We start from the raw sequence: 24,861 nt of genomic DNA, 5'->3' as shown, positions 1-24,861 counted from the left end.
AAGCTTAAAGTAGGGGTAGGATTATAAAACAGTATCCCAAAAATGAAACATTTCAAAGAGGAACTGTTCAAACTGATACTCAGAAATGCAAGAAGTGTGGCACAAGTGGAAACTTACCATGAAACTGAAACCGACAGTGTAGGTTTGGATTTTTTCCTCCCTTAATAATAAACACATTCATTTAAAAACTGCCTTTAGTGTTTTCTTGTGTTGTCTTTGGTTAATATTTAAATAAATCTGATGTTCTGAAAAAAATAAGCGTGACAAACATGTATAAAAAAAAGGAAAACAGGAATAGGATAGAAATGTCCTCACAATATTCACATCAGTTCGCAGCACTATACTTTCAATTGTGTTTTATCAAACTATTTATTTAACTGTGACTTAAAAATTATATACATGTCACGAGTTTTCCCATTTTTCTTTTTTTTTTTGAGTATCTACAACCACACAAAACTTGGTTGTAGATACTCAAAAATCCCCCAAATCATTTCTCCTCGATGTGATTGCAGCGCAGATTTAAAAGTTCAGCTAACTAAACTATAAATAGACTGAGGTTTAATCAACAGAGCTGTCAAAATAATTAGCATCCTGATTTATGTTTGACATTTCATAATCTTTGAAATACTTTTTCTTTGGAAAGAAAACTTCAACACCAACTTTGAATTTTAAGGAAAGCTGTTTAAGTTTAGCAAACCTAAACTTAAACCAAGTTATATTTCCTTGGACAGCAACCGTAATCTGGCTGACGGTGACAAACCGACCTAAACTGTTGGCATGGATATTTGTCAGTCATTTCCTCTGATGCAGGAGTTTGTTAAACCCAACTCTCAGTGCAGGAGTGCCGCATCAGCAAGTTTTTAACTCTTTGACAGCCACGCAGCTGTCACTCTGTGGCATCTCGTGTCACATGTGCTGAGGCAGAGTGTCAGAAAACCCCAGACGACGATTCCTCAATAGCATTCTGCTGGCACAGATACTGCAAGTGGTCATGGCAAACGCACACCGCTCTCCTCGTCTCATTCATCCGTGACAGGACGGTTTCCACAAGAGTCCTGCCGTTAACAAAAGCAGAAATCTTACTCTGAGCTCACAGACTCACGTCTGTCGTATTAACTGCGATGACAAAAATAAAAGTAGAAAAAAAACCCAAAACAACAGAAAACACTGAGGTTACAATAAGAGTAACTAAGAAATAAATCATAAAGGCATTAAATTACGGAACAATATCAAATAAAAATAAAAATCACTTTTTGAAAATGGAAAATGATTTCAGACAACACAACATTTTTGAATGATCCATAAACAACCCGTAATCTTATTATATCAAATCAGGAAAGTGTTCATGTAGTTGTCGGATAATATCTCAGTATTAATTAGTTCTCAGTTAACTCCTGAAGTGGCGTTTTTGTCTCATTCCACTTCCTTCATGATTAGCCTCTTATTCATCATGAACTCAACTCTAGATTTACTTGGAAACCCTCAAATCTGATCTTTTCCCCACCAGTTCACACACCCTGCCTGCACCCCAGCACGTTGCACGAGCGCTACGTCTGATTTCACTCACAAAGACGTTGTTCAGATCTGGGAATAATTCTACTATTATGTCAGAAATCCAACAGGATTTACAATTTGCTTTGACAGCAATGTAAATCAGTAGTAATGAATTGTGTGTAGCTGGCTAGCAAGGGTATGTTAGCAGTGAGTTATCGCAGTGAAGATGTCCGAGTCTGACTCAAGCTTTTGCCTGACGGAAAAGTCAAGCAAGAAAAAAAACAAAACATAGACTATACAATTAAATTATCTTGTCAAGACCTGTTAAGATCTGTGATTAACACATTTAAGGCAAACTTACTTTTTAAAAATGGATTTAAGACATTTCAAGGCCTTAATTTCAGATACATAAATTTAAAGCTTTTTAAGGATCATATGCATCAGCAGACAGCAATAAGGCTGATGGTATTTTGTACTTTCTCTGGGGTAATATCCACACATAAACTGGTGTTTACATTTAGTAATGCTTACCATGCTCAAATGTAAAGGGCTACAGAAAACTAGCAGAGAAGCACATAAAGGTTTCTTAGATCATCCAGATAAGCAAAGAGCAGTGACGTATTAATGAAACAAGAAGCTCATCAGATTTCAGTATCTGACTTGAAATAAGACAATAAATGATAGAAAACTGTACTGCTTTATATGCAAATAACGTGAAATTGTGGTTAAAAGTAAACGGTGTAAACATGAAGACGTCTATTCATGTGTAAAAGTGGTTTAAAGGGGGCTGGAGTTCATCAAGCGTTTTTGTTTAGTCAATTTGGACGAGACCTCTGGATTGAAAATATCTCTTTTTCAGCATATTTTTCAAAGCTCAAGGTCACTTAACTTTAAAAATGCTCATGGAAGTGTAGTTTTTAGACTATAGGGAGAATTCCTGTGCTTTATTCTTCTAGATAAGAGCCAAACAGGGGATTCAATATTCAGAAGTCATTATTTATCCAACAGAAGTTGTGCTTCCACACACCAGCTCCTCCTTTAGTTTCGTTATTTTTGCAAACCTCGCTCCCCCACTTTAACAGTCCAGTTGATCTCTTCTGCCTGACGGCTGTAGGCTGCTTGATGCCGTAAACTGCAACCCAAGGTGAAAAGGGCCATAAAAGCAGAGAGTAAAACCTAGCTGCAGGGCGGACGGTCTTTAAAACAGGTCACCGAATGGAAATCTATCATGCTGGGTACAGATGTTGCAGGGAGCACACAAGGTAAACACGGGTCTGTAGCGCCACATTATGTAGCAACGCCACAATATGTAATAACGTAGCAAAAATAAAACATATCCTTGAACGCATTGTGCGATACTTTCTGCACCAAATCCAATAACATCACCACATTTTGCGTTGATTATTACAAAATTCAGAGGGAACTCTTTTTTTATTTGTTAAGAAATGATCATGTAATAATGTAGCGCATTATGTAGTAAACAACCAAAACCGTTTGTGTTCATCTTAGCCATTATAATGCGATCATATCAATCATGTTGTAGTTTCTATACACATTTAAATCAAAACTTAGGTTGATAAATGCTGAACGTTTGGTCATTTGGTTGCCTTTTCACACTCACAGCCAAAACCCTGGGTGTTAACCTACAAGTCATTCAAGGCAACAAAAAAAATGCACTAAAATCCTTTGAATCTTTTGTCAAATATTACAAAATACAGTTTTAATTATGTTTTATTGCATTTCAAAACCAAATTTTACTACGTTATTACATGTTGTGGTATTGCTATATGTGCTACAAGGACTGAAGTCACAAAGGTCAGAGATCAAAAAGTGCTTCTTAAAATTTTGTCACACCAAGAGTCTCACCTCTCGCCTCAACTCTACTTAGGTGAAAATCTCCTAAACGAGGCTCCCGCATCAAGTCACGCTACTTGAGGATGTTGGTGATTCAGAACTAATTCAATTGGCAAACAAGATCAGGGAGTGCCGGTTATCTCATAAGACATAATCATCCCCATTTGGTTCATAATCAAAAGGGCCATGTCAAAGGAGCATGACAAGTACGGGCTGGCGAACGGGGGGAGGAAAGAGTCGAGACGAACAAGGCAGGCGACTAAAACCGAGAGGAGGACAGAGGTGCAAAGGCGAGAGGGAGAGACAAGGTTAATTGTGTGCCGAATCACTGTCAAACGGTCGGCATCAAGCTTGGAAATCTTTCCATTAATTTGAATTAAGGGTCTGATATTGGCTCCTGTGCTCGGCTCGCCCTCCCTCCTCCTCCTCCTCCTCTGTCTTCTGTCGTCCTTACAGCTTGGCGAGCCTTGCGCAAAGGGTCGCCTTCAGCGGCGGCGGTGACAGCGGCTATATTTCACCAGCGTGCGCCGTTGGCCTGTCCTTTGGTGATAAGCCGTAATAGATCTACTCTCTCAACTCAGCACGGCCTTTTCACGGGAACGGAAAGGAAAAAGAAGGAAAAATACTGACTTTCTTTAGGGAGGTAATTATACAAAGGGGGGAGATGTTGGAAGAAACTGAGTCAGCTTAAATAATAATAAAAAAAAAAGAAAGAAAGAAAGGATGGAGATGAGGGGAGGGAGTGACGTAGAAAGAGAGCATGAAAAATGAGGCTCATTGAGAGATAAGAGGGGGATTAACCTTGCTGGTAATGAAGGGAGGGTGTGACGAGAAGATGGGAGGGAGGCAGAGAGGAGGAGATAATTAATGAGCTTGCCCTTCCTGTGACTCCTTCCCAGAACCCGGGTTGGGAGGACGCGCCTGGCTGGCCAGCAGGGTCCCGGGACAGCTGAGGATCCGATCAGCTGAGCTGCTGCTCGGCTCCTCCGCACTGCAGCTTTTGTTTGAGCTTCTAAAACGGTCCAGTCCACTGCTACAAGGTCTGGATGAAGATTCACTCACACCTTGTTCAATTTACTCCAAAGTCTTTCAGCACCACGGAAATGAATACGAGAGGTGAATATTACGTAGCATCCGATTAAAATCCATGCTTATGAATGTATATTATTCATTTAGTTTGTTTTACTTTAAAGCATTTACTTTATATTTTCTTACAAACCAGACATGATACAGAAAAACTTTGTGACGCGTGTACTTTTGGGGAAATATTTATTTCATCCAAACTGGAAAAATATACTTTTTTTATATACTTATTTTCTGTTTTATGGATTGTCTTTCCAACAATAAAGATCCATTCACTTTGCGTCCTTTTTGTCAGGTTGAGCTTAACATTTTGAATTACCGTAATATTTTCAATTTTATTTAATTTTATTTATAACTCTGTCTCTTTGTTTTTGTTAAACTTCTACTAAATAGCTCATTTTTATTCCTATTTATTTTTAACTTTGTGCTCTTGGATGTGATAAATAAATGTGTGGGGGAAACCTTTTGTTTGCTTAAAGAGTTGTAAAGTTGACATTAAGAAGTACTGATCATTCAGTTAGATAACAAACATTTCCAAAATCACATCGTTTTTGAACCTAGATTGTAAATTTAATATGTATTAAACATACATCAAATATAAATCCTTGCACTGAAGTAACAGAAGCTGTGATGACTAATACTAGAATAAATATGTACTTTTATCCATACAAATAGTTTAAAAAAAAAGACTCACAAACTAGAATAATTACAATAATAGCAGATGATACATAACAAAATCAGCTTAATTATTTGCAGCAGTAATCAGGAGGTACAGATTGAGTAATTAAGACTAGTCAGAATCGTCACAATGTACAAACCAAACAGCACTTCAGAGATTACTCCTTAAAATCCTTAAGCTGCTGTCACATTATTACTCATTTTATTACATAATATTATTGTGTGATAAATCTTTTTTTGTGGATTTAAAGGTTTTAAAAGAGCAACATATTTTATGAAATCAACATCCAGCTGACCATACTCGAGACAAAAAAAAAAGTTAATTGTAACATAATTTGATGACCTAGTTCTTACTGCAGTCATTAGGACTGCAGTTTTAAACACGAATCTAAAGTAGTAGCTTCTAAACCTAAATACATTTATAAGCGCCACAAATCTGTGTAATATTGCACCTCTAAAATGGATTACAACAATGCCTGTGCTTCGCTTTAATCAGATTCAGTGGCTAGATTTTTTTTAGCGTGTGATCATGCTCTTAAAGCTCATCACCTACCCCACCTCAAGCCTTTATTTCTGCTTCACACACACACACCCGCACACGCCCACACACACACTGCAGGAACATCGCCCCCTCAGTACACCCACTCCCAACTCTCACAGTCCTGCTGGAGCAGTAGCTGCACACACATTTTCTTTTTTTTTTTTTTTTGATATTATCTGATGCACTTAAGCACAACGAGTGAACGTTGGTGCAACAAAAATATTCATCCACCACCATCTGCATCTCAACTCTCTGCCTCTCCCTCCCAGCCTTTGTGTATTAAACCCAGCGCAGGCACAAATCTGTGGCTCTCTGTCACGACTCAGGCTGCAGAGGAAAAAAACAAAGAAAGAAAGAAAGAAAGAAAGGAAGAAAAGGCACGCATGGGGTTTTACTCATACACAAACAATGCTAGTGTGCTACTATGCTGTGCTCTTCCTGCAGTGAACTATCCTACTGCACTAGTGACCGTTTTATGATGCTCATTGACTGCTTTATGACTAAAATGATATCAGAAAGAAAATGTACGGGAGCAGACTGATTAAGAGCTATACAAGATAAACCTGTGATTATACACAAACAGAAGAAAAATCATGTCAGAAGCAAATTTCTATTAGACTTTAAGTAGTTTTAGATAATAAAATGCCTCTTATGCATGACTTGACAAAAAACGTGAGATTAAGATGAGAACTTGACTCCTTTCAAAAGATTTAAGATGTACTCTACCTCCCTCTGCTGAACAGAAATTGTACTGCAACATGCTGCAAAAACCCACATTTCTATACCTTATACTTTCTTTTCTCAAGGGAATAAAATGCTGACCATTGCTCGCATATTAAAATATAATACAGAAGTTTTTCTTATACTACTCCACAATTCTTATTTTTACATAACTTGGTGCTAGTGACCTTTACTCAGAGTAAAACAGATAGGAAATGGGCAAATAGAACAGGGGTGAGACATGTATCAAAGGTCACAAGGTCAGGAATTGAACCCAAAACAACTACATGGAAAGTTACAGACTCTGGAAGTGGGGCTGCTGCTGCACCATGTGATGCCCCACTACTTCCCTCTTTGCTTTGGAAATGTCTAAATAAATACATTTATTCAAAACAAAAATATTTTCATTAAATGTAAAAAACAGACGTCAAGTTTAGCAAGCAGAACTCTAAAAAATACACTTTAAACCATCCTGGTTCTTCAAGAGATGTGAAAGTTTATACCGATTTCTCCCAATGTTGATAGTTTTCAGGAAAAAATAAATCTGTTTTAATTTTCATATAGCTATAACGCTTATTCTTTACCTAAAGTCAAGGGAAAGTAACATGTTTTCTGTTGTTAAACGTTTTTGAAGGTAAAATAAGATAAAAGCGGAGGAATTGTTTTATATTTCTGATCATCAGCAAACAAACCAGAGAAGTTTACCAAATATAAATCAAAAGTCTTTTTAAAGGTTTAAAAGGCAAAATTACAGGCGGTAGATTGGGCTATTTGACCCTTTACTCGATGTATTGTGTTTTGCTGCCCTCTGCTGGTCAGGCGCAGTATTTCCTTAATAATTGTTTGCCCGGATTGAAGTCACGACGCCTCTCCACTCGTTAAAATCCCAGGTTTTTGTAATGCAACACAATAGCTTGAATCACTTCCAGTCTTTTCCCACAGACACACACATTCTGTTGAATTCAAATAAAAACATAATCTACTACAGTAAAATATATAAGTAAAAGTTAAAAGCTGAAAAGAAAAGAAAAAGATAGGGTGAAATAACTTTACTGACAAAGGAACATGGTACAGCCAGAATTCTGGAGCTCATGTCTTACATTAAAATTATCAATAAAAGTCCTAATCAGACCTCAAAGCCCAGTAAAATAGAGACGTTGGATCACAATACTGCCTGACAACGAGGCTCGCCTGTAATATATTGAAAGAGACTTACAAAGTCAGATTTCTTAAAATGTTATTACCCAACACACAGAAGAAGCTTTAGCTACATGTTCATGATTAAAAGGCTTCGAGCTGCTGACACGTTTCCTCAGGCCGCGCCGCTAACAGCTAGCGGCTAGCTGTTAGCTACAATACTAAACAACCTCCGTCATCCTGCTGTAAACCAAACACTTCTAACAGATAGGTTTAACTAAAAGAGAAGTCTACAAAGCTGAATAAAAGTATATGTTTGAAAAATAATCATAAACATAAGAAATAAACAGCGACCTCTTGTGTCTAAAGAAAGGGTTTAAGAGAGAGCTTCACCTGCTCTCTTAAACCAGGGGTGCTGTGTTTTCGTGGTACAACTTCACGTAAAATTTCTAAGAATTGTGGATAATATCACATGTCTTCTAAAAATAAATCGTCCAGAATAAAGAATGTGTTGCTATGCACTTTGTTAATTTTGGCTAATATTTTGTTGGTGGGTCACATCATGAACAAAGCAGAAACAGAAAAAGAGCTAACTAGCTAGCAGCACACCAGGATTGCAGGAACTTTTACAGGCTGCTTAGACCTGAAAAGGTCAATGTTCTGACAATTTAACTAAAAACAATATGTGAAATTACAGGTAACATTTATTTATTAATTCACTACAGTATGATTCAGAGGTTCAATTTGACTGTTTATGCCTCTTTCATCATCTTTGTCTCAACACATTTATCATTCTACATCCATCTTTGGTTGCAGGATGTGGGATTTGCTCACACTTAATCAGAAAATAGATTGATTTCATGCAGTAATCCTCTTATATATTATAGTTTGGACAGAGAATACTATATGTATCATGCTGCTGGAAGCTGAGCCTGTTTCTTCCAGCTATATGATTCATGCTATGCCCAGATCTCCATCGCTGGCCGTTTAGAGGAGCGTGACCCGGTCCCCTTTGACCTCAGTCGGGCAGTGTCTCAGCCACAAGGCTAGGGAGAACAAGTCGCACGGAGGGCAGCGGCTGGAACCACCAGCGATTTCCAGCAAACAGGATTGGCGGAAAAAGCAAAATAAAACCCAAACACAGAGTAAAACCAAATCCTGCTTTAGTTCATCACTGCAGCAAATCTCAGCTACGAGTCGTTTGATCTGGTCGTCTGAGCACAAGCAGACTCACACTGCACAGCCTTCAGAAATTACTAGAAATAATAGCCAAGAAATTCATCTGCTGTGACAGTATGAGCATGTGTATGATCCCAATGAGTCAGAGAGATTATCCTTCTCTGAGGAGGCTCTGAGTGTGTTACTGTCAGAGAAAGTTTTAGATCTAAAAGTGGGAGAGGAAGAAGAAAGCTGGAAGGGAGAGGTGGGGATCAAACCGTCTGTCCTGCACTTATCTTCTTGTCAACTTAGAGACAGATAAACAGACAGCTGCCCAAAGATTAATTACACAGCAGAGCTCATTAATCTGAGTCCTGTCAGCCCCTACAGAAAACCGTCACCCGCTTCTCAGCTTCAACTCTGTTTCCCGACTATCACATAACAGTTTTACACACATGTACATAGAGTCATATTTTACTCTCATGGTCGGAAATCTAAAAAATAAACGAATAAATAATCCACTCAAAAACAAAATAACCTGTACTCCTTACTGTTTTTGCTCATCTGAACCAACAAATTTTCACTCAGAGACATGCAGTTACCGCTAATGTCTCATAGGGGGCAATAAAGCACTGAGTTTGACTCTACTGACAAGAGAAGAAGAAAATAATCAAAAGGAAAGAATAAAGTTATTTTGCTTGATGCCAACAAGGGCAGTTTTTGTATGACGGTGTGTTAGGGTCATTATAGATAGAAAAAAATAAGGAGGAGTAAATTTCCAGCAAAAAATTCAGAAATTTTGAGATTAATCTTTTCGGCTCACCTAATTTTCTAGAATCTCTTCTTTCTTGGATTTTCTTGGAAATTTCTGAGTTTGAAAAGTTTAAAAATTTTGTAGACATTTTTTTTTAAGTCTTTAGATTAATCTCAGAAATGTCATTAATACTCTGAAATATTAGGTAATAGAATGAACTGGGCACAAATGAAATATATTAATATAATATGTATTAATATAATTCTTAATTTTAAATAAATAACTAAAACCCATGACTGTTTTACTTTTGTCTTCCAACAGATAAACTTGGAATATGTACCTGGGAATATGCAATTTATAGATTCTTCTCTTACTATGATTTTTTTATTAATATTTTTAATATTTTGCCCACCTGCAGTGTAGTTTTTAAAAAATGTTATTTTATGATTCAATGCTGTAACAAAAAATACTTTGTAGCTATACACCATAACAATCACCTGTTGTTTATTCATAACCAGAATATTGTCCATTTCCTGCAAGACCGCAAACATGCGTCATTAAAAAGAGAGGAAGCTGGGTTTTGTTTTTTGTATTTTCAAATCCAAAAAATCCCAGACTTCTTAAGTTGCTTCTCTTCAAAACAAACATTTCAACATGGGTTCATTCCTGCTTTACACATCATGAATGCGTTTTATCCCGATCCAGCAACCTGCTGCACTCACGCTGTCAAAGCTGCACTAATCTAACGTGAAAGAGAGAGCAGATAAACTGTAGGTTTTTGCAAGAAGAAATACATTTATGCAACAGAAGTTAGTCAACTGGTCACGTTTAAGTCTTCTACATTTCAAGATCAGGAGCTGCACTTTGCAGCGTGGCCACATGAGGATACCACAGGTTCGGCCATTAAAAGCTGCCTTTCACTGAGCTGTCTGAGCAGCTGCCGTCATGCGTTCAAGAGGATTAGCAGTTACTTTGCAGTTTCTCATCAAAAAAATTTGGGCTGCTCTGTAAAGCCGCTACCAAATTGCAGCTCTTAAACTCTGACACATCATCTTAAGCAACACTTCCGCTTGTTTAAAATTCACCGCCTCAATGCCCTTCCAAAAAGTCTACACTGAGACATTGAGGGACGGCATTAATGCCAAGACAGTTTGAGCTCCCCTGGCAAAGTGCAGCGCACGTCGCTGAAAGCCAAACCTCGCTGCCAACTTTGGCTCTGAAGACTCTGTGAAGGCAATTTTAAATGTTTTATTTATTTTTTTGGTACAATGTGACCATGAGTGCCAGACGCGCGTCAACACTAAGAGACGGAGCAGAAGAAGAGGAGGAGGAAGAGACGGGTGGAGAGAAGCGGAGAAAGGAACAAGCGAGGTTTAAATCAACGCCATCCACTGCGACTCAGTGCCAAGCAAGACAGATGCTCCGACACATCAATCAGCAGTTATTTTCCTTCTTCTAGTCTATTTCTGCTATGACCAATTTAATCCCAAATCAATGCGAGCGGGGAAAGTGATACATAGGGAGACCAAATCGAATAAAACGTGAAATGAAACGCATGTTGATCACAAACCCCTTAAGTTCGGTCAAATAAAACGTTCAATGGCTGAAAGAGTCGGTGTGTTTGACAGATCTGGAGCAAAGTACCAAAAATTACATTCTTATGTAAAGCGCTGGTCACATTCCTCGGCTCCTCTGGTAAAGATGTAAAAATAAATAAATGAATAATAAGCTCGTAGTGCAGCAGCAGCATAAAACAAAAAACCATTATGCGGCTGAAAGACCCAGAGATTACCCATTTCCAGTTGCCTGACAGAGACAGGCAGATGTTTTATTTAAAACATCTTCATTTGTTTCAAAGAGCCAATGACTCCAACAATGTTCCCCAGTAATCTGTTAAAGAATCAGGTCCACAGCATCACACATCCTCCACTATATTCCTTTAGTTCAATGCCAACGCCACTTGGGAGTGTTTTGCTGCTCAATCTGGCCAAACTGAATGAGTCCAGTTTTAGTCTCGGTCACTTCGTAAGGCGCTGCTGACGTCAGATCACTTTTTTCAGTAACGAGTAATCTAACGCACCCAGTAGTCAGATTACATTTACTTATCGAAATCAATTTGCGTTACTATTTTCTTTTGTAATGTAATTTTATTTCCTCTACGTGTCTTGGGGAGTGATCACCGTTTCTATGCGACAGTTATCAGCAGCGACAGAAATGTAAACGATGGAGGGAGATGCGCATTTTGTTGGTGGAAAAACAGGAAATATTTTGAGTTTCTGTCGCCAAGTCCGATTATTATAAGCAGCTTTGGGCTTGTTTTTTTTTTTTCTAAAGTCGCTTGCAAATTGAATGAGTTGCGAGTTGCGCTTTTTTGGGCTCGTTTTTGAACGTGAAGTTGCTCATTTGGGCTTGGAAATAAGCAGAGACGCATAACAACATCCCAGAATTTGTCTGGCATCCAGTTAGTTTTAGTCAGACTCTCCCTGTCCATCATTTCCCAGATGATCCGTCCCGCTGTGTCTTTGTTAATGATATCGAGCTTCGGGTTGCGCTCCAGAAAACTGCGAACGTGGAGACTAATCTGAACAGCGCAATAAACGTGAAAACAGCCACGAATGAACAAGTCCGTCAAGTTGCGCAACTACACGCCATTATAATTATTATTAACATACAATACAGACCAAAAGTTTGGACACACCTTTTAATTCAATGAGTTTCCTTTATTTTCATGACTATTGACATTGTAGATTCACACTGAAGGCATCAAAACTATGAATAACACATGTGGAAATATGCACTAAACAAAAAAGTGTAAAATACCCCTTATATTCTAGTTTCTTCAAAGTAGCAACCTTTTGCTGTGATTACTGCTTTGCACACACTCTGCATTTTCTTGAAATGGTTTTCACTTCATAGGTCAACCTGCCCTGTCAGGTTAATAAGTGGGATTTCTTGCCTTATAAATAGTCATGAAAATAAAGAGAACCCATTGAATTAGAAGGTGTGTCCAAACTTTTGGTCTGTACTGTAAGTGTCACAAATCTGTGCAGCAGCCATCTGAAATGTGGAGCCACAGGAGGAGCGCTGTGCTCTGACACCAAACGCAGGGCCGTAATGCAGAACCTGGAGGCTGGGGCAGGGGGACGGGGGCTTTAAAATCCTTCTTAGAGTTTTCCAGATAATAGTGGAACACATAAACACAGAAATTACTCACTTTTAAATATTGGCAAAGATCAATGTAACTTTCACAGGTGACGGAGCGTTGTTGTTAGCAGCTGCTGAAAGTAACTAAAAATTTACTTTTAATGTAACTTAGTTACGTTCCAAATCAAGTAGTCAGAAATCTAACTAAGTAACTTTTTCAAGGGGTAATCAGTAATCCGATTAGTTACTTTTTTAAAGTAACTATGCCATCACTGGTCCCAGTAGAGTTGGTGTTGGGAACATGCTTGTCTTTGTGTTGGTAGGACAGAAAAAGAAACTAGCAGTTGGCATGTAAATAACCTGTAATGGTTGTCATGGAGACATGTTGACAGCAAGCACTGAGCTTTGACCTATTTCACCATCATGCTCACTAGTCAAGTGGTGGCAAGATAACAATGAGTCCAGCTTGGTGGCCTGTGTATAAAAGAAATGGCTTTTGTCACTTTATATACTTACCCCAGGGAAACACAAAGTCATGTATGACTAATTAAAAGTTCCTAGAAAGTCTGATTATTCAAGTATGCAATCACCTTATCTGAGAATAATTAGAAATGCAGGCAAAAATGCCACTGCTGGTTTTATTGAAAACTGTTATTTTTTAACAGAGTTTATTTCCTTCCCACCAAATAAACACAGCTAATTTAAGGACTGTATTTTCCTGTAATTTTCTGTGTGAGATTAAGGTACTGCAACAAAAGATGAAAAGATGCCTTTAGCAAATCTTGATTAATTTACTGAACGTTTTGAAAAAAAGATTCCATGAGTGATTTTACTACATTTTTGTCTGCTTGAATAATATTTCAAAATAAAACTACTCCTGCTCGAGTCCAGTTTCTGGCTACTCTATCCATTTTTACTTACTTCACTAAAAGTCTTTACACTGTTCTAACTTACACAGATTTTTGTATCCAAAGACCTTATGTTGTAAAAAAAAAAAAAAAATAGACTTGAAGTTGTGTGTTTCATCTTATTGTTTTATAATGACGTTAATTAAATGTACTAACTTTTTATGTTATTCTTTAAAATACAATAATTTGCACCTATGTTTATATTTTTGTATACGTGATTACATTAACTGTTATTAAATGTGGCTAGTGCTGTGTTCAAGAAAAAAAGTTATTTATTTATTTTTTTTTTTTTTTTAAATCAAACCTTGCATCAAGATGTATTAGGAGATTCTGGACTTCCTTCACCTCACTCTATTCTCATTCAGGACAGACTACCATCTTGGAGCTATCCCGATGTTTGCAACACGGACTCCAATAAAACGCTTAGCAGATGTCCACACATCAGCGACTTCATTCTTCCTTCCTTATTCAGTAGGGACAAAGGTTTGCATTTTCACCTCTGAAGCAAGAACTGGGTGACCCTCGGAAATCAGGAAGGTTATTTTTAGAAGCTGCCCTTCTCTAGCCATACGCAGATCTGCGCTGCTTTTGCTCTGGGCACAAACCTGCACTGCATCACGAAACACAAGAACAAGAAACCATAAATCAAGAAACGCCAAGATGAAGCGCGACATTTGTGTTCAACCAGTCTAACGTGTAACTATAAAAAATAAAAAAACTTTTGAAGCAAATGCAAATAAAAACTTTCACCATTGTAGCTACCGTTTGGCTTGAGGTGTGCACGTACCCGCTAACAGTAAGCACCTGTTGCACACAAAGCTATGTATAGCCTCCACGCCTACATGCAGTTTGGAATCGGAGGAAATATGGCACGTCAAACAGCCCACCTGTAGCTGCCTGTGAACCCGGCGCTTTAACACTGCTGCCTCTTCGGTCTTCATCCTTCCTTTGACTTGTCCTCGTCTCGAACCTTAAAGCTTCGCCAGACCTCCACTGCTCCCCTCAACCACTGAGTCCTCCTGCATGCCACAGCCCCAAAAAACTGCCACCACTGGTCCACCTGCCCTAATAAGTCCCCAAGCCTCTCTGCAGCTGCATGACCTTACTGTAAACCGGGCTCCAAGCCCACTGAAACTATCTGCTGAGGAACCTAATGATCAAGTTTCGCCTCTCCATAACCTGCCAGTAAACTGGTGGGGGAAGCTGGACGACTGACCCACTGACATTTAGAGCAGAACCAAGTATACCTTCAAATGTCGAGCTAACTGACTATTAGTTGTAGAATATTCTAGACATTTGTTATCAGTCATAACAGTCACAATTTTTTTCTAATTTGGTGCAGCCCTATACGGTGCTCATGCACTTCAAACTAGGATGTGGTTTTGAAAACAGTTGTGCAATAAGCATTAAGACAGTCGACAAAATGGCAAATAGTAGACCCAACAGGTAAGAAAAGCTAAATTCAGGCACGGACTCGGCCACAAATCATTTTTAAAAGGTTTGGTTGTGAGATCATCAATAAGGAAATTACTTGTTTCTTTCATACTTTCACTGAGGGCATATTGTTAAAATAAAACAGACAACAATATGTCACCTAAACAAGATCTTCTGCAAATTTACCTCAAAATTCTGCATTCAAGTGCATAGTTCTGCCATGATACAAGTCAAGATATTTTCAGTGGAGCTATAATGGGTCTTACTGCAGCAAGCTGTTCAGCTCCCTAAAATATCCCCACCACCTACACTCTACCTGCGCTACATGTAAACCTACAGCTCAGATATCTGGGGAGTAGCAGCAGATTGTTTAAAAAATAAAGAGATTGCAAATAGAGTAGGGAAAAATAAGGAAAAAGCAGGCGTCCGTAAGGAAATCAAGTCAGCACTTCCAGGAGACGGTCTCTGTCTTGATGTGTTAAACTAAGAATAACTTTTTATTTTCTACTACAAGAAAAAAATCCATGTGTATCGTCGACAATCGGTCTCATTCCTTCATCATCATCATTAGAGCTACGCAGCATCAGCTGAGAATACCGCCTCATTCAGCTGTTTCAACATGACCTCCAAAGAAAATTACCTGTTATGATCTCGTTCCAAGTCTGAAAGCACAGCTTTCACGTACTCACAATGACATTACTGCAAATCAAAAAATGCTAGATAATATACTGGACACACTGCATTTCTCTAAAGGTCTACATCTACAATTAATTATAGACAAAACGCTAGACTATAAGGACTATTTAAAATACTTTTTTTTATAATTTTATACTATGGTTCTTAACGACAAGCTGAACTGATCTGCTAAAACTGGCATCAGCAGGTTGAAACTTCAAACAGAATAAGTTTAAAAAAATAAGTAAGATAATCCTCATTGGTACATCTTGAGGTCTGAGAGGATTTTAACTGGTTTGGTAAAATTTAAAGATTTATTTAAACGTGACTAGTCAGTTGTATTAAACTGATTACCCATCTTTCAGTCTCTTAAGTCAATGTTTTTCAACCCTAGTCCTCGAGACAAAGCGCCCTGTATACTTTTGATGTTTGCCTGATTCAGATGATTGCAGTTCAGCATAAAGCCTGTTAATCAGCCATCAATTCAAATCAAGTGCGCAGAAGCAGGAAAACGTCTATAAAATAAAAAAAAGCAGGGCAGTGTGTCTTGAGGGCCAGGGTTGGGAAACACCGGCCTAAATGACCAAAGAAATGTAATACAGGCTCAGTGTTGAGGAAACACGAGATACCAGGGTCCGGCAGATAGCTTTAACAAGCCAATAGCCCTAAATATCCATTCAGGCATGCACAAACACATCAATCTACCAGCACAGACAAACACTAACACAGATGTCAATGTGGTAAATGCCTCATCAGCTCCAAAGGAGCCTGCGATTTACACGTGTCAAAGCCAAAGTGTAACACAAACCTGATATTGATATAAGACACTGGTCTCCACCTGCAGTGCTAATGAATGCAACAACTTAACGCCACTACCTACACACACACTACAGTGCTGTTCCTTTAACGATTTCATCAAGTGTTAATATCCGGCAAAGATCATCTTGAGGTCTTTAATTAATGATTTTATTTACCAAGAAGAAAAAAACCTGACCGGCTTGACCTTATGTGGAAAAAGCAATTCCCCTCCCGTGTTATTACCTCAGAAATTAAATGTTTTTGACAGCATTTATTTGTTCAGTTTCACTAGCTATAACTAGGCATAATTTTACTGCCAGGCTGAAGAATCAAGCAACACAATTATTAACATTTATAACAATGGAATGGACTACCAAGCAATTTCTAAGGAGTTAGGAAGCGTTTGCACCAAATTGAGAGCTGTAATGCACATAGAGAATGAAAACTGGCACACTTGGGAGCTCTCCCAGGAGTAGACGGCTAAACAGAACTATTTTTAGTGCCCATCAACGACTTATAGGTGGTCAGAAAACACTGAATTCTCTGAAGTTCTCCCTTGCTAGTGAGATCAGCGTCTATGGTTTAACAAACAAACTTTGAAATCGATATAGCCAAACATTTTGCTCTCCGCCAGAAAGTCCTGATGCAAAAGTGTGTGGACATCTGCTTCAGACCTTTAGCTCAAGTACATTTAAGTTATACCGCAATTATTGAAAGCACACCAGCAAGTTCACTTTGGAATGCCTCCAAATATAGAGAAACATGAAGGTTTTTAGAGTGTCCTAATCAAAGGCGAGGCTGAAATACAATGAAATGCTGTGTGGTATTGCCTTAAAAATATTGTCCATTCGCAAAACTCTTCCAATATAACTAAATTAAATCAAGGAGTTGGACAAGATTACTCCACAGTGACGTAAAACAATTATTGCTGGTTAATCACAAACGCTTGATGGCACTAAATATTGACTTGCGGGGCAATCTCCTTCTCACATAAGGCCAAGTTAGTTTGGCTAGCTTCTCACTTCTAAAACAAACTCATGCTTTGAAACAACTTTGTGTTTTTCCTCTGGTTATCTTTGTCTGACATTAAGTGTGACAAAAAATAACAAAAGAAACACACGGAGACGTTGCTAAGGCATTTTGTCAGACTATAGCGTTCTGGATTAGCATGTGTGCTAACGGCTTGCGGGAGGCTGGATGAGGCCTTTAAGCGATACAAATTATCAACTGAGGTGAGCAGCCCGGCGACAAAAACTACAAACCTGCGAATAAACAACAAGCGAGGGAGCCTGAGGCCACACTGGCCGTGTTTACATGCTCATTAGATATCGTCTAAAAGTAGCATCTACACGCCGACAGGTTAAATCTCCGGAGGTGTGCCAGACTTGAGGCGGCGTTATTCACGCCCTCCTGGGGTGAACATAAACACTTTCACACACAGCCGTCGTAGAAAGAGCTGGAGCCGGGGGTCAGGGGGTCAGGGGGTAAGGGGGTAAGAGGCGAGTCTGCCTCGAAGAACAAGCTAGCATTAAGTGTCACAGCATCCAGGAGAGGAAGATATCGAGCCACTATAAATAACAGAGCCCATCTTGGAAGCCATGGTCACACACACACACACACTCGCACACGCACACTCGCACACGCACACACACACACACTATACCAGTACTGACTTCCTGAAAACTGACCGTACATCTAATACAACAAATCTCGAAAATATAGATCAAAAAGTACGGTAATCTTCCAGATGGATGCTTTCTTCAAACCAGTACACTGACCCACGAATCTGTTGGTTTCCATATGTGTGAGGAAGAGCAGGTGGTTATAGATGCGAGTGACCCAGATATAATATTTTGGAATGAAATCCAACCACGAAGACATTAAACTGAAGATTATGTATTTTTGATGTAAAAAAAAAAAAGGAAAAAAAGTTGGGAAACTGAATAAATCAATAATTAGTACTTATAAAAGGAATAACCTTGGTAAATCTCACAGCTTGTAAATTATTTTGTTATTTTCCTCTGACCATTTCCTCCACCCAACAAATGCATTTTTTCACATTTACTGTTCCTTGTTTCTGGAAGATAAGGCCTTTATTTTTGGGAGGATCAGAATATTTCTCCAGATTTTTTTTTATCGTCAGGGCACAATGTGAGCCACATTAAAGCATTCATTTCGCCACTTTTAAAGTCAGTCCACTGAGGGGTTTGTTGATCCCATTGTAGAAATAAATCTGTCATTTTGGTTGGTACTTCTTTAATGATGACATGATGTAATATTTTGTTTCCAGCATTTGCTCTTCTTTCTTTTTCAGCCATTAGCAAGTTAAGTGAAATTGAATCGTGTAGCCTTCAAACTGTAACAGCCATCAACACATTTGAGTTTCAAAGTATGAAACTCAAACATTTTTATTTGTAACCACAAAAAAAAAAAATCAACTGTATTTCCAACTGTTGTTAATTTGCGACATATTGATCACAACTTCTATAATAATGTTGACCTTATTTTGTGGTATGAATGCAAAAATATAAAATAACTCACTGCTGAATTTAGTTTTATAAATAGTTTTTATAATTGTATTTCACACCTTTTTGTTTTTCTTACTTTAACAGAGCAACAAGTATAAAAAGGTGAAAGCAAACCTAAAGTCTGCTGGTTAAGAGATAAGTCGCTCCTGGCTTGATAACAGTTTTTAAGCAGCGTTAGTTTAACCATCCAACCAACTGACTACAGATGACAATGAACGCAATAAAGAATAGATATGAATCACATAGAATTTACAGGGTTACTTATAATTACTTCCTGAAAACCAACATGACGTAATAATGACTAACGTAGCTGTGAAAAAATGAAGCATAAATCGCCCTGAAGAACAAAAGCATGAATGAAATATCATTTTTGGGAATACTTCATTAATTTTCAATGTGCGGGACTTGTATTGGGGAGAATAAGGTCGTTTTACCTGGAAGAGAAAAACAAAGTAAGGTAAGTGATAACCTTGAAAACATGCAGAAAGATTTCATCTGTGCATGTTCACTGGCGTCGCTGTTAAATATTGTGGCAGGGAAGGCACGAGTCCCAGCCAGCAACTTATTGCCTCTCTTGTAACTTATGAATGTTATTTATGAGTTTCACAGATGATTGCACACCTGAGCCCCCCCCCAAAAAACAAAGCAGTTAAAAAAACACTAATGAAATTCAAGAGGCAAGACTGGGGAATAAATGACAAGTGCAAAGAATATAAAACCACAAATACAGGACAAAGACAGCTGTTTGCTGTCTTTTTTGTGTATTGGTTTGGAAAGAGAAAGTTCTGAAGTAATACTCAAGTAAATCTTTTGTCTCAGCTGAATTTTTTATAGTAATTTGATGTACTTTAGTCTCAGCTAAATCAATTGAGATGTGGTTTGACATTATCAGCTGATATTTTTACTCTAAACATCCTAATAAATTATTTCAATGAAGAAATTTTATTTTGCCTCACTTGGAGTAATTTTATTTTTTTGAGAATTTTGGACATTTCTGATGAGCATTTCTAAATCCAATTCAGAAGCAACTATTTTACAGTGAAAACTGTTGGCCCAGTGTAATTTTACTCCAAATTTTAGAACTGTTGAAAATAAAAAAATAAGCAAAGCAACCCTCTTTTCATGTTTGTCACTATTGAAGCACTGAGGTTTCCACACCAAGACTTTCCATATTTTTCGCAACTAGACATATTTCCTAACCACCCAAATAGCCTTAAGGCGGGGAACATTGTGGTAGCCTTCTTTCAGCCAGCTGACCAGAAGTGCACAGCGACAGGTAAGAAGTAAGGCAGTTATTCATTACCGTGTGGTCCATTCAGCTGGTCAACACTTCAGTCGCGTCCAGCACTTTCTCTGGAATCTGATTAAAATGACTTTACACAGGAATGACGTTACTTTATCGTGAATTGCTTTACAACTGCAGACGTCCAACTCCCAAATTTACAATGAAGGTGCAAAATAAAAAACATGATTTATATATATGTTGTTTTTTTTTTACTGGATAAAAGAAAAGACAAGTGAGCTCATCCTGAGGCACATTTGAAGTTTAGTAGCTCCAAAGACTTGCAAGTTTTTGCAGAATCTTTTGGACTAGAGATTGAGTCCTGTAGTCTCAATCTCTAATCCAAAACTAAATCCTTCATTTTGTGAAACAGCTTGGACAACAATTGATGTCTCAGCAAACCATCTGCTTGGAGTAAGCAACGCTTTGCTCTGATTCCATCCTGTTCTTTCGGTTTTAGGGTTAGGGTTAGTGTGATCATCACCTGAAGATGCCGAACAGAAACTAGAGCCTGATTTTTTAATACTTTTTTTCCCCCTCCTTTTAGAAATTTGCCGATGGTTTCCTCAACTTGCACACAGTCGTGTGCCGTCACAATCCGGCATGCTAACTGTGTTTTAATGCATTGGAAACAGCAGAGAAGCAGCGCTAAGGAGGAAAAGAAGAGGACAGGAAATGTCCCTCCGCCCGCCCCAAGCTTGAGTAGCTCAGGTTCAAAGACGACATGAAACGAAGGGTTCCTCTAACTCATGCAAACCCTCTGTGACCCATTTTCTACAGAGTGCTGGCCTCCATCGGAGCAGAATCAGCTGCCATGACAACATGCACTTCACATCACAGCAACCATCGTTATCATCATCATCGTGATTATCTTCATCATCATTTTCAATGGTGCTCTGCAGCAATTGGGAAAACAAAAGGGAAGCATGCCGCCGGAGTTTAAGTCTTATCTTTTCTACGGAGGTTTTCATGCGCAAGGCAACACAGGAGGAGTGGGGATGAGTTCTAAGAAAAGACTTTCGGCACAGCGATGCGGTTATGTCATGTGTGGAGTCGTTCTCTGTCTCTTCCCTGTCCCTGCTGACATTCCACCTCCACCTGAAAATGCATGGCAGCAGGCAGCAGGGGAGACACGTGGAAGCAAAACGGCTGAGTTTGGACTGTGTGAAGGTGGCCGTTAGGAAAGGAACAAAAAAAGAAATAATAAAAATAAAAGGAGGAGAGGGACAGAGGGGGAGGGGTTGAAAACAGAAAGGAAAGAGGAGGTCATACTTTGGGTAACGGCGTTTCAGACGACCGGACTTTCTGGGGAGATATCTGTGAAGAGAGCAAGAGAATTATTTTTCTTGTTTCCCCCTCTTCAGAGATATCTCCTGTGGCATATTGCTGTTCTCCGTTACTGAATTTTCCCTGAGTTCAGGTGTTCTTGTCAGGAGGACCTGAAAGCGGTTCCTCTAGGACTAATAGACAATATGTGCTTCTAAGCAATACATGAGCATTCAGTTACAAATGACACAAGTGTTTGAAAAGATTTACATTAGCAGAGAAACTGTGGCTCAATTTAAGCAACAAAACCTTGTTCTGGTGCAACCGACTGAAAGTTGAGCACAAGCATCAAGGTGCAATTTGAGAAATCTTCCCAAGTGTAACGGGGGGGGAGGCATAAATAGTCACTGACTGTTTTCAATGGACTGAACGTGTCAAAGTGACGTGTTAAGCGGGACCAATGAACAACAACACATCAGAGGAGACACTCAGAGAGAGGAGAGGAAACACATGTTCACAGAGGAGTTACACAGACTGAAGAGAAGCATTGGCATGCGAGATGGTTTCACATCATGGCAGGTTTAAATGCTAAATGGAAGACATAAGTAAATCAGATAAATTCCAGAACATTTATTTAGAGAGGTTTTTTTATATGTTTTGGGTCAAAAGTCCCGCCGGATTTGGTGCTGGGTCGTCTGCCATGTGCAGTGCCTTGCCAAAATACAACCGCAAACTCCTTTAAAACTGAGATTTGTTTGTAAAAGGTCAATAAGGTGGCGTATAATTGTGAAGGCTGAAGTAAAACTGCTCAAGAAGCAGAATATTGATATCAACTAGTAATTGGTAGTTTAAAAAATAAGAACAACCAAGCACATGCTTCTTCCAACTGCCTTTTGGACATGTTATGTTGACATTACTCTCTTTTTTTGTTGTTGTTGTTGTTGTTGTTGGACTATTTTGCAGTTGCTTTTGTTTTGTTTGTTTTTTTTCATTTAATTATACATGTTTGTTTTTGCTTTCCCAGTTTTGGGAAACTGGTTAGACTTGATGGGAAGAGGCAATCCTGAAATGGCCCAGTCAATGTCCGGCTCAGACTCAAACTGTGGATCTGTGGCAAGACAAAACTGATGTTCACCAACACTCCACACGTAATCTGACTGAGCTTGAGCTGATATAGGAAGAAGAGTATTCACCCGGCTTTTCTAACTCTACCACTTCACAATTAAGTGTTTTGCAAGGCACTGTAATGGCAATATCTCACTAAGAGACTTTTGAAAACATCAATAATTTTCTATGAATAGCAGCTCCCTAAATTGAAGAGACAAAAATAGTTTTAGATCAACACAGAGAGGCAGGGAAATTGTTTCAGTCAATATCAAATCAAGAATTAAGTTTTCGCAGGGGTTTTGTCACAGGTTTTAATAAATATTTGGTTTATCAGTTTTGTTAATCTGTAAATGTGCATCGCATAATGTCAGAGGAAACTAACTAGTGAAGGTTTAAAGCATTAAAATGGAGACAACGCTGCTATAATTTCAGATATTTGATTGGTTATGGTGGCCAGATTGGAGCAGTATCCACTTTGTTTCTCTAATGGAAGAGGGTAACAAGTGGGAAGAGAAGAGGTGAGAAGAGACCGACACCTACACAAAGAGAGAGAGCAAAGATTCAAGACAGGAACAAGAAAACACAGCATAAAGAAAAGCGTACAGAGACAGAAAGAGGAGGGACGTGGGTGAGTGGAGACGGTGATGACGCAGGACAAACGATGACCGCAACAGACGGAGACATGGCAATGACTTGTCCTCGGCGCCCAGGCCAGATGCCCTCTGCACACTCGTGTTGTACCTTCATTGGCGCCAGCTGGATGGGGGTGATGTAGGAGGGGTCCACCATGGGCTTGGGCCGGTTGGCGGTGTCGGCCAGCAGGCTCTGCCATTGCTGTGGCAACCCGGTGAACTTCTGCTCCCGCGGGTCAAAGCCCGTGTGGACCCGGTGCTCAAAGTTAGACGGGGCTGAGATCTCCAGCCGTTTCTTCTTCTTCCCAAACATGCTGGAAAACCCTGGCAAACCTGGCAACCCAAAGGAAACGCACATTAGCATGGCGCAGAAATAACGACGGACAGTAAAGGGTAAAGCCTGCGCCCTTCATCAACATAACTGTAAACTTTTTATACTCAACTCTAGTGGAGGGTCATGTGGGCAGTTGCCCAGGGTGGCACTAGGACAGGAGGGCAGTGGACAGATGATAAATGAGGGTTTTACTCAGGGCGGCATAAATGCTACAACTGCCACTGCTTGACTCAGTTAAAAATTTCTCATCTTATGCTAAAAATTAGGATTTAAAATCTTTTTTTTGGTGTTAGACTTTGTCTCTTGAACAAATATGGCTCCCTCTTGTCTTTATCAGTTCGGCAGGTAAAAGATTTGGAGATTATTCCAAAGCTGATGTTGGGAAACCTCCGAGCAACAATACAACAGCTGAAACCAACAAATCCTCAAGTGGAAATAGATTTACTGCCTTTTCACAAATGGGCGAAAATGGTAACATTTTCCACCATTCACATTTGCCTCCAGCTTGCGGTCAAAAGTACATTGCTCTCAGCGGTCAGGTCTGTGATTGGGACCTCTGTGTGTGCCCTATTGTGATTCTGTTGGTTTGGGAATTTGCGCGGTGCCTAGTCACAAGAACAAAATGTCATGACTCTGTTGTTGCAGCTGTGAAAGAAAACTATTGTGCCAGTCTGGTCAAGGAAGCACTGTCTTCTGACAACAGTCCACCCCACCTTCTTATTTCCCCCCCTCGCTCTCTGCTACGGCTTTAGCACAGTCTGCTGTGCACAATTCTTTTTATAAATTAAAGCAGTATCGCTTGAATTTAATCCTCATAAAAACTTCGGCCCCCTCTGCTGCTATCTTACAGTTTTTAAATGAAAATCAGGTAAATTGTTTGTTTGTTTTAAAACAAAAAAATCTTTAATCATTTATTTTTTAGCTTAGCATCCAACATAAAATACATATACTTATTGCAAATATTCAATTTTTTCCTGCCTCTCCATAACTTTTAGTCACAAAGAGACAGAAAAAATTACCAGAAACATTTATATTTATTACACTGGCAGGAGAAAAGTGTACTTTTCGTGGGTTTTAGGATATGTTGGGTTTGTTTTAATGACATTTTAAGATTGCAATACCGTTAGGGTTAATTATTTTATCAACTAACAGATAATCTTTAATTGGTTTTAAAACAGCTGCTGGTTGTTATAGTTTTGACAGCATCCACTTGTTGCTGTTGCAGGCAGCATTCATTAAAACTCCAAACAGTCCCAGGAAGCTCTCGAACACCGATTTTAACTGCCTGTTAATATCGGCGCACGACTTGTCAAACATTTCAGTTTTTAAACATT

The 24,861-nt window shown here is 38.9% G+C and overlaps 1 protein-coding gene across 4 annotated transcripts in view; it reads right to left on the bottom strand.

The window, feature by feature from the left end:
• pak5 (p21 protein (Cdc42/Rac)-activated kinase 5) overlaps window positions 1–24,861 on the bottom strand; it is a 70,992-nt gene that overhangs the window by 15,964 nt on the left and 30,167 nt on the right. For 2 of the 4 annotated variants that reach the window (XM_028039766.1, XM_028039764.1), the window contains exons 2-3: window positions 23,303–23,526; window positions 21,461–21,505 (exon numbers count right to left, since the gene is read on the bottom strand). In XM_028039766.1, the coding sequence (XP_027895567.1) occupies window positions 21,461–21,505; window positions 23,303–23,506 (249 nt within the window). In that variant the 5' untranslated portion in view covers window positions 23,507–23,526. Of the gene's footprint in view, window positions 1–14,358; window positions 14,641–21,460; window positions 21,506–23,302; window positions 23,527–24,861 lie in introns of those variants that run through there. The other 2 variants (XM_028039765.1, XM_028039767.1) reach the window with 2 other exon arrangements.

The sequence above is a fragment of the Xiphophorus couchianus genome, chromosome 15, assembly GCF_001444195.1.
Source record: "Xiphophorus couchianus chromosome 15, X_couchianus-1.0, whole genome shotgun sequence".
Lineage (NCBI taxonomy): Eukaryota > Metazoa > Chordata > Actinopteri > Cyprinodontiformes > Poeciliidae > Xiphophorus > Xiphophorus couchianus.
The sequence above is the reverse complement of the archived record's forward strand: the minus strand, read 5'-3'. Positions and strand labels throughout refer to the sequence as shown.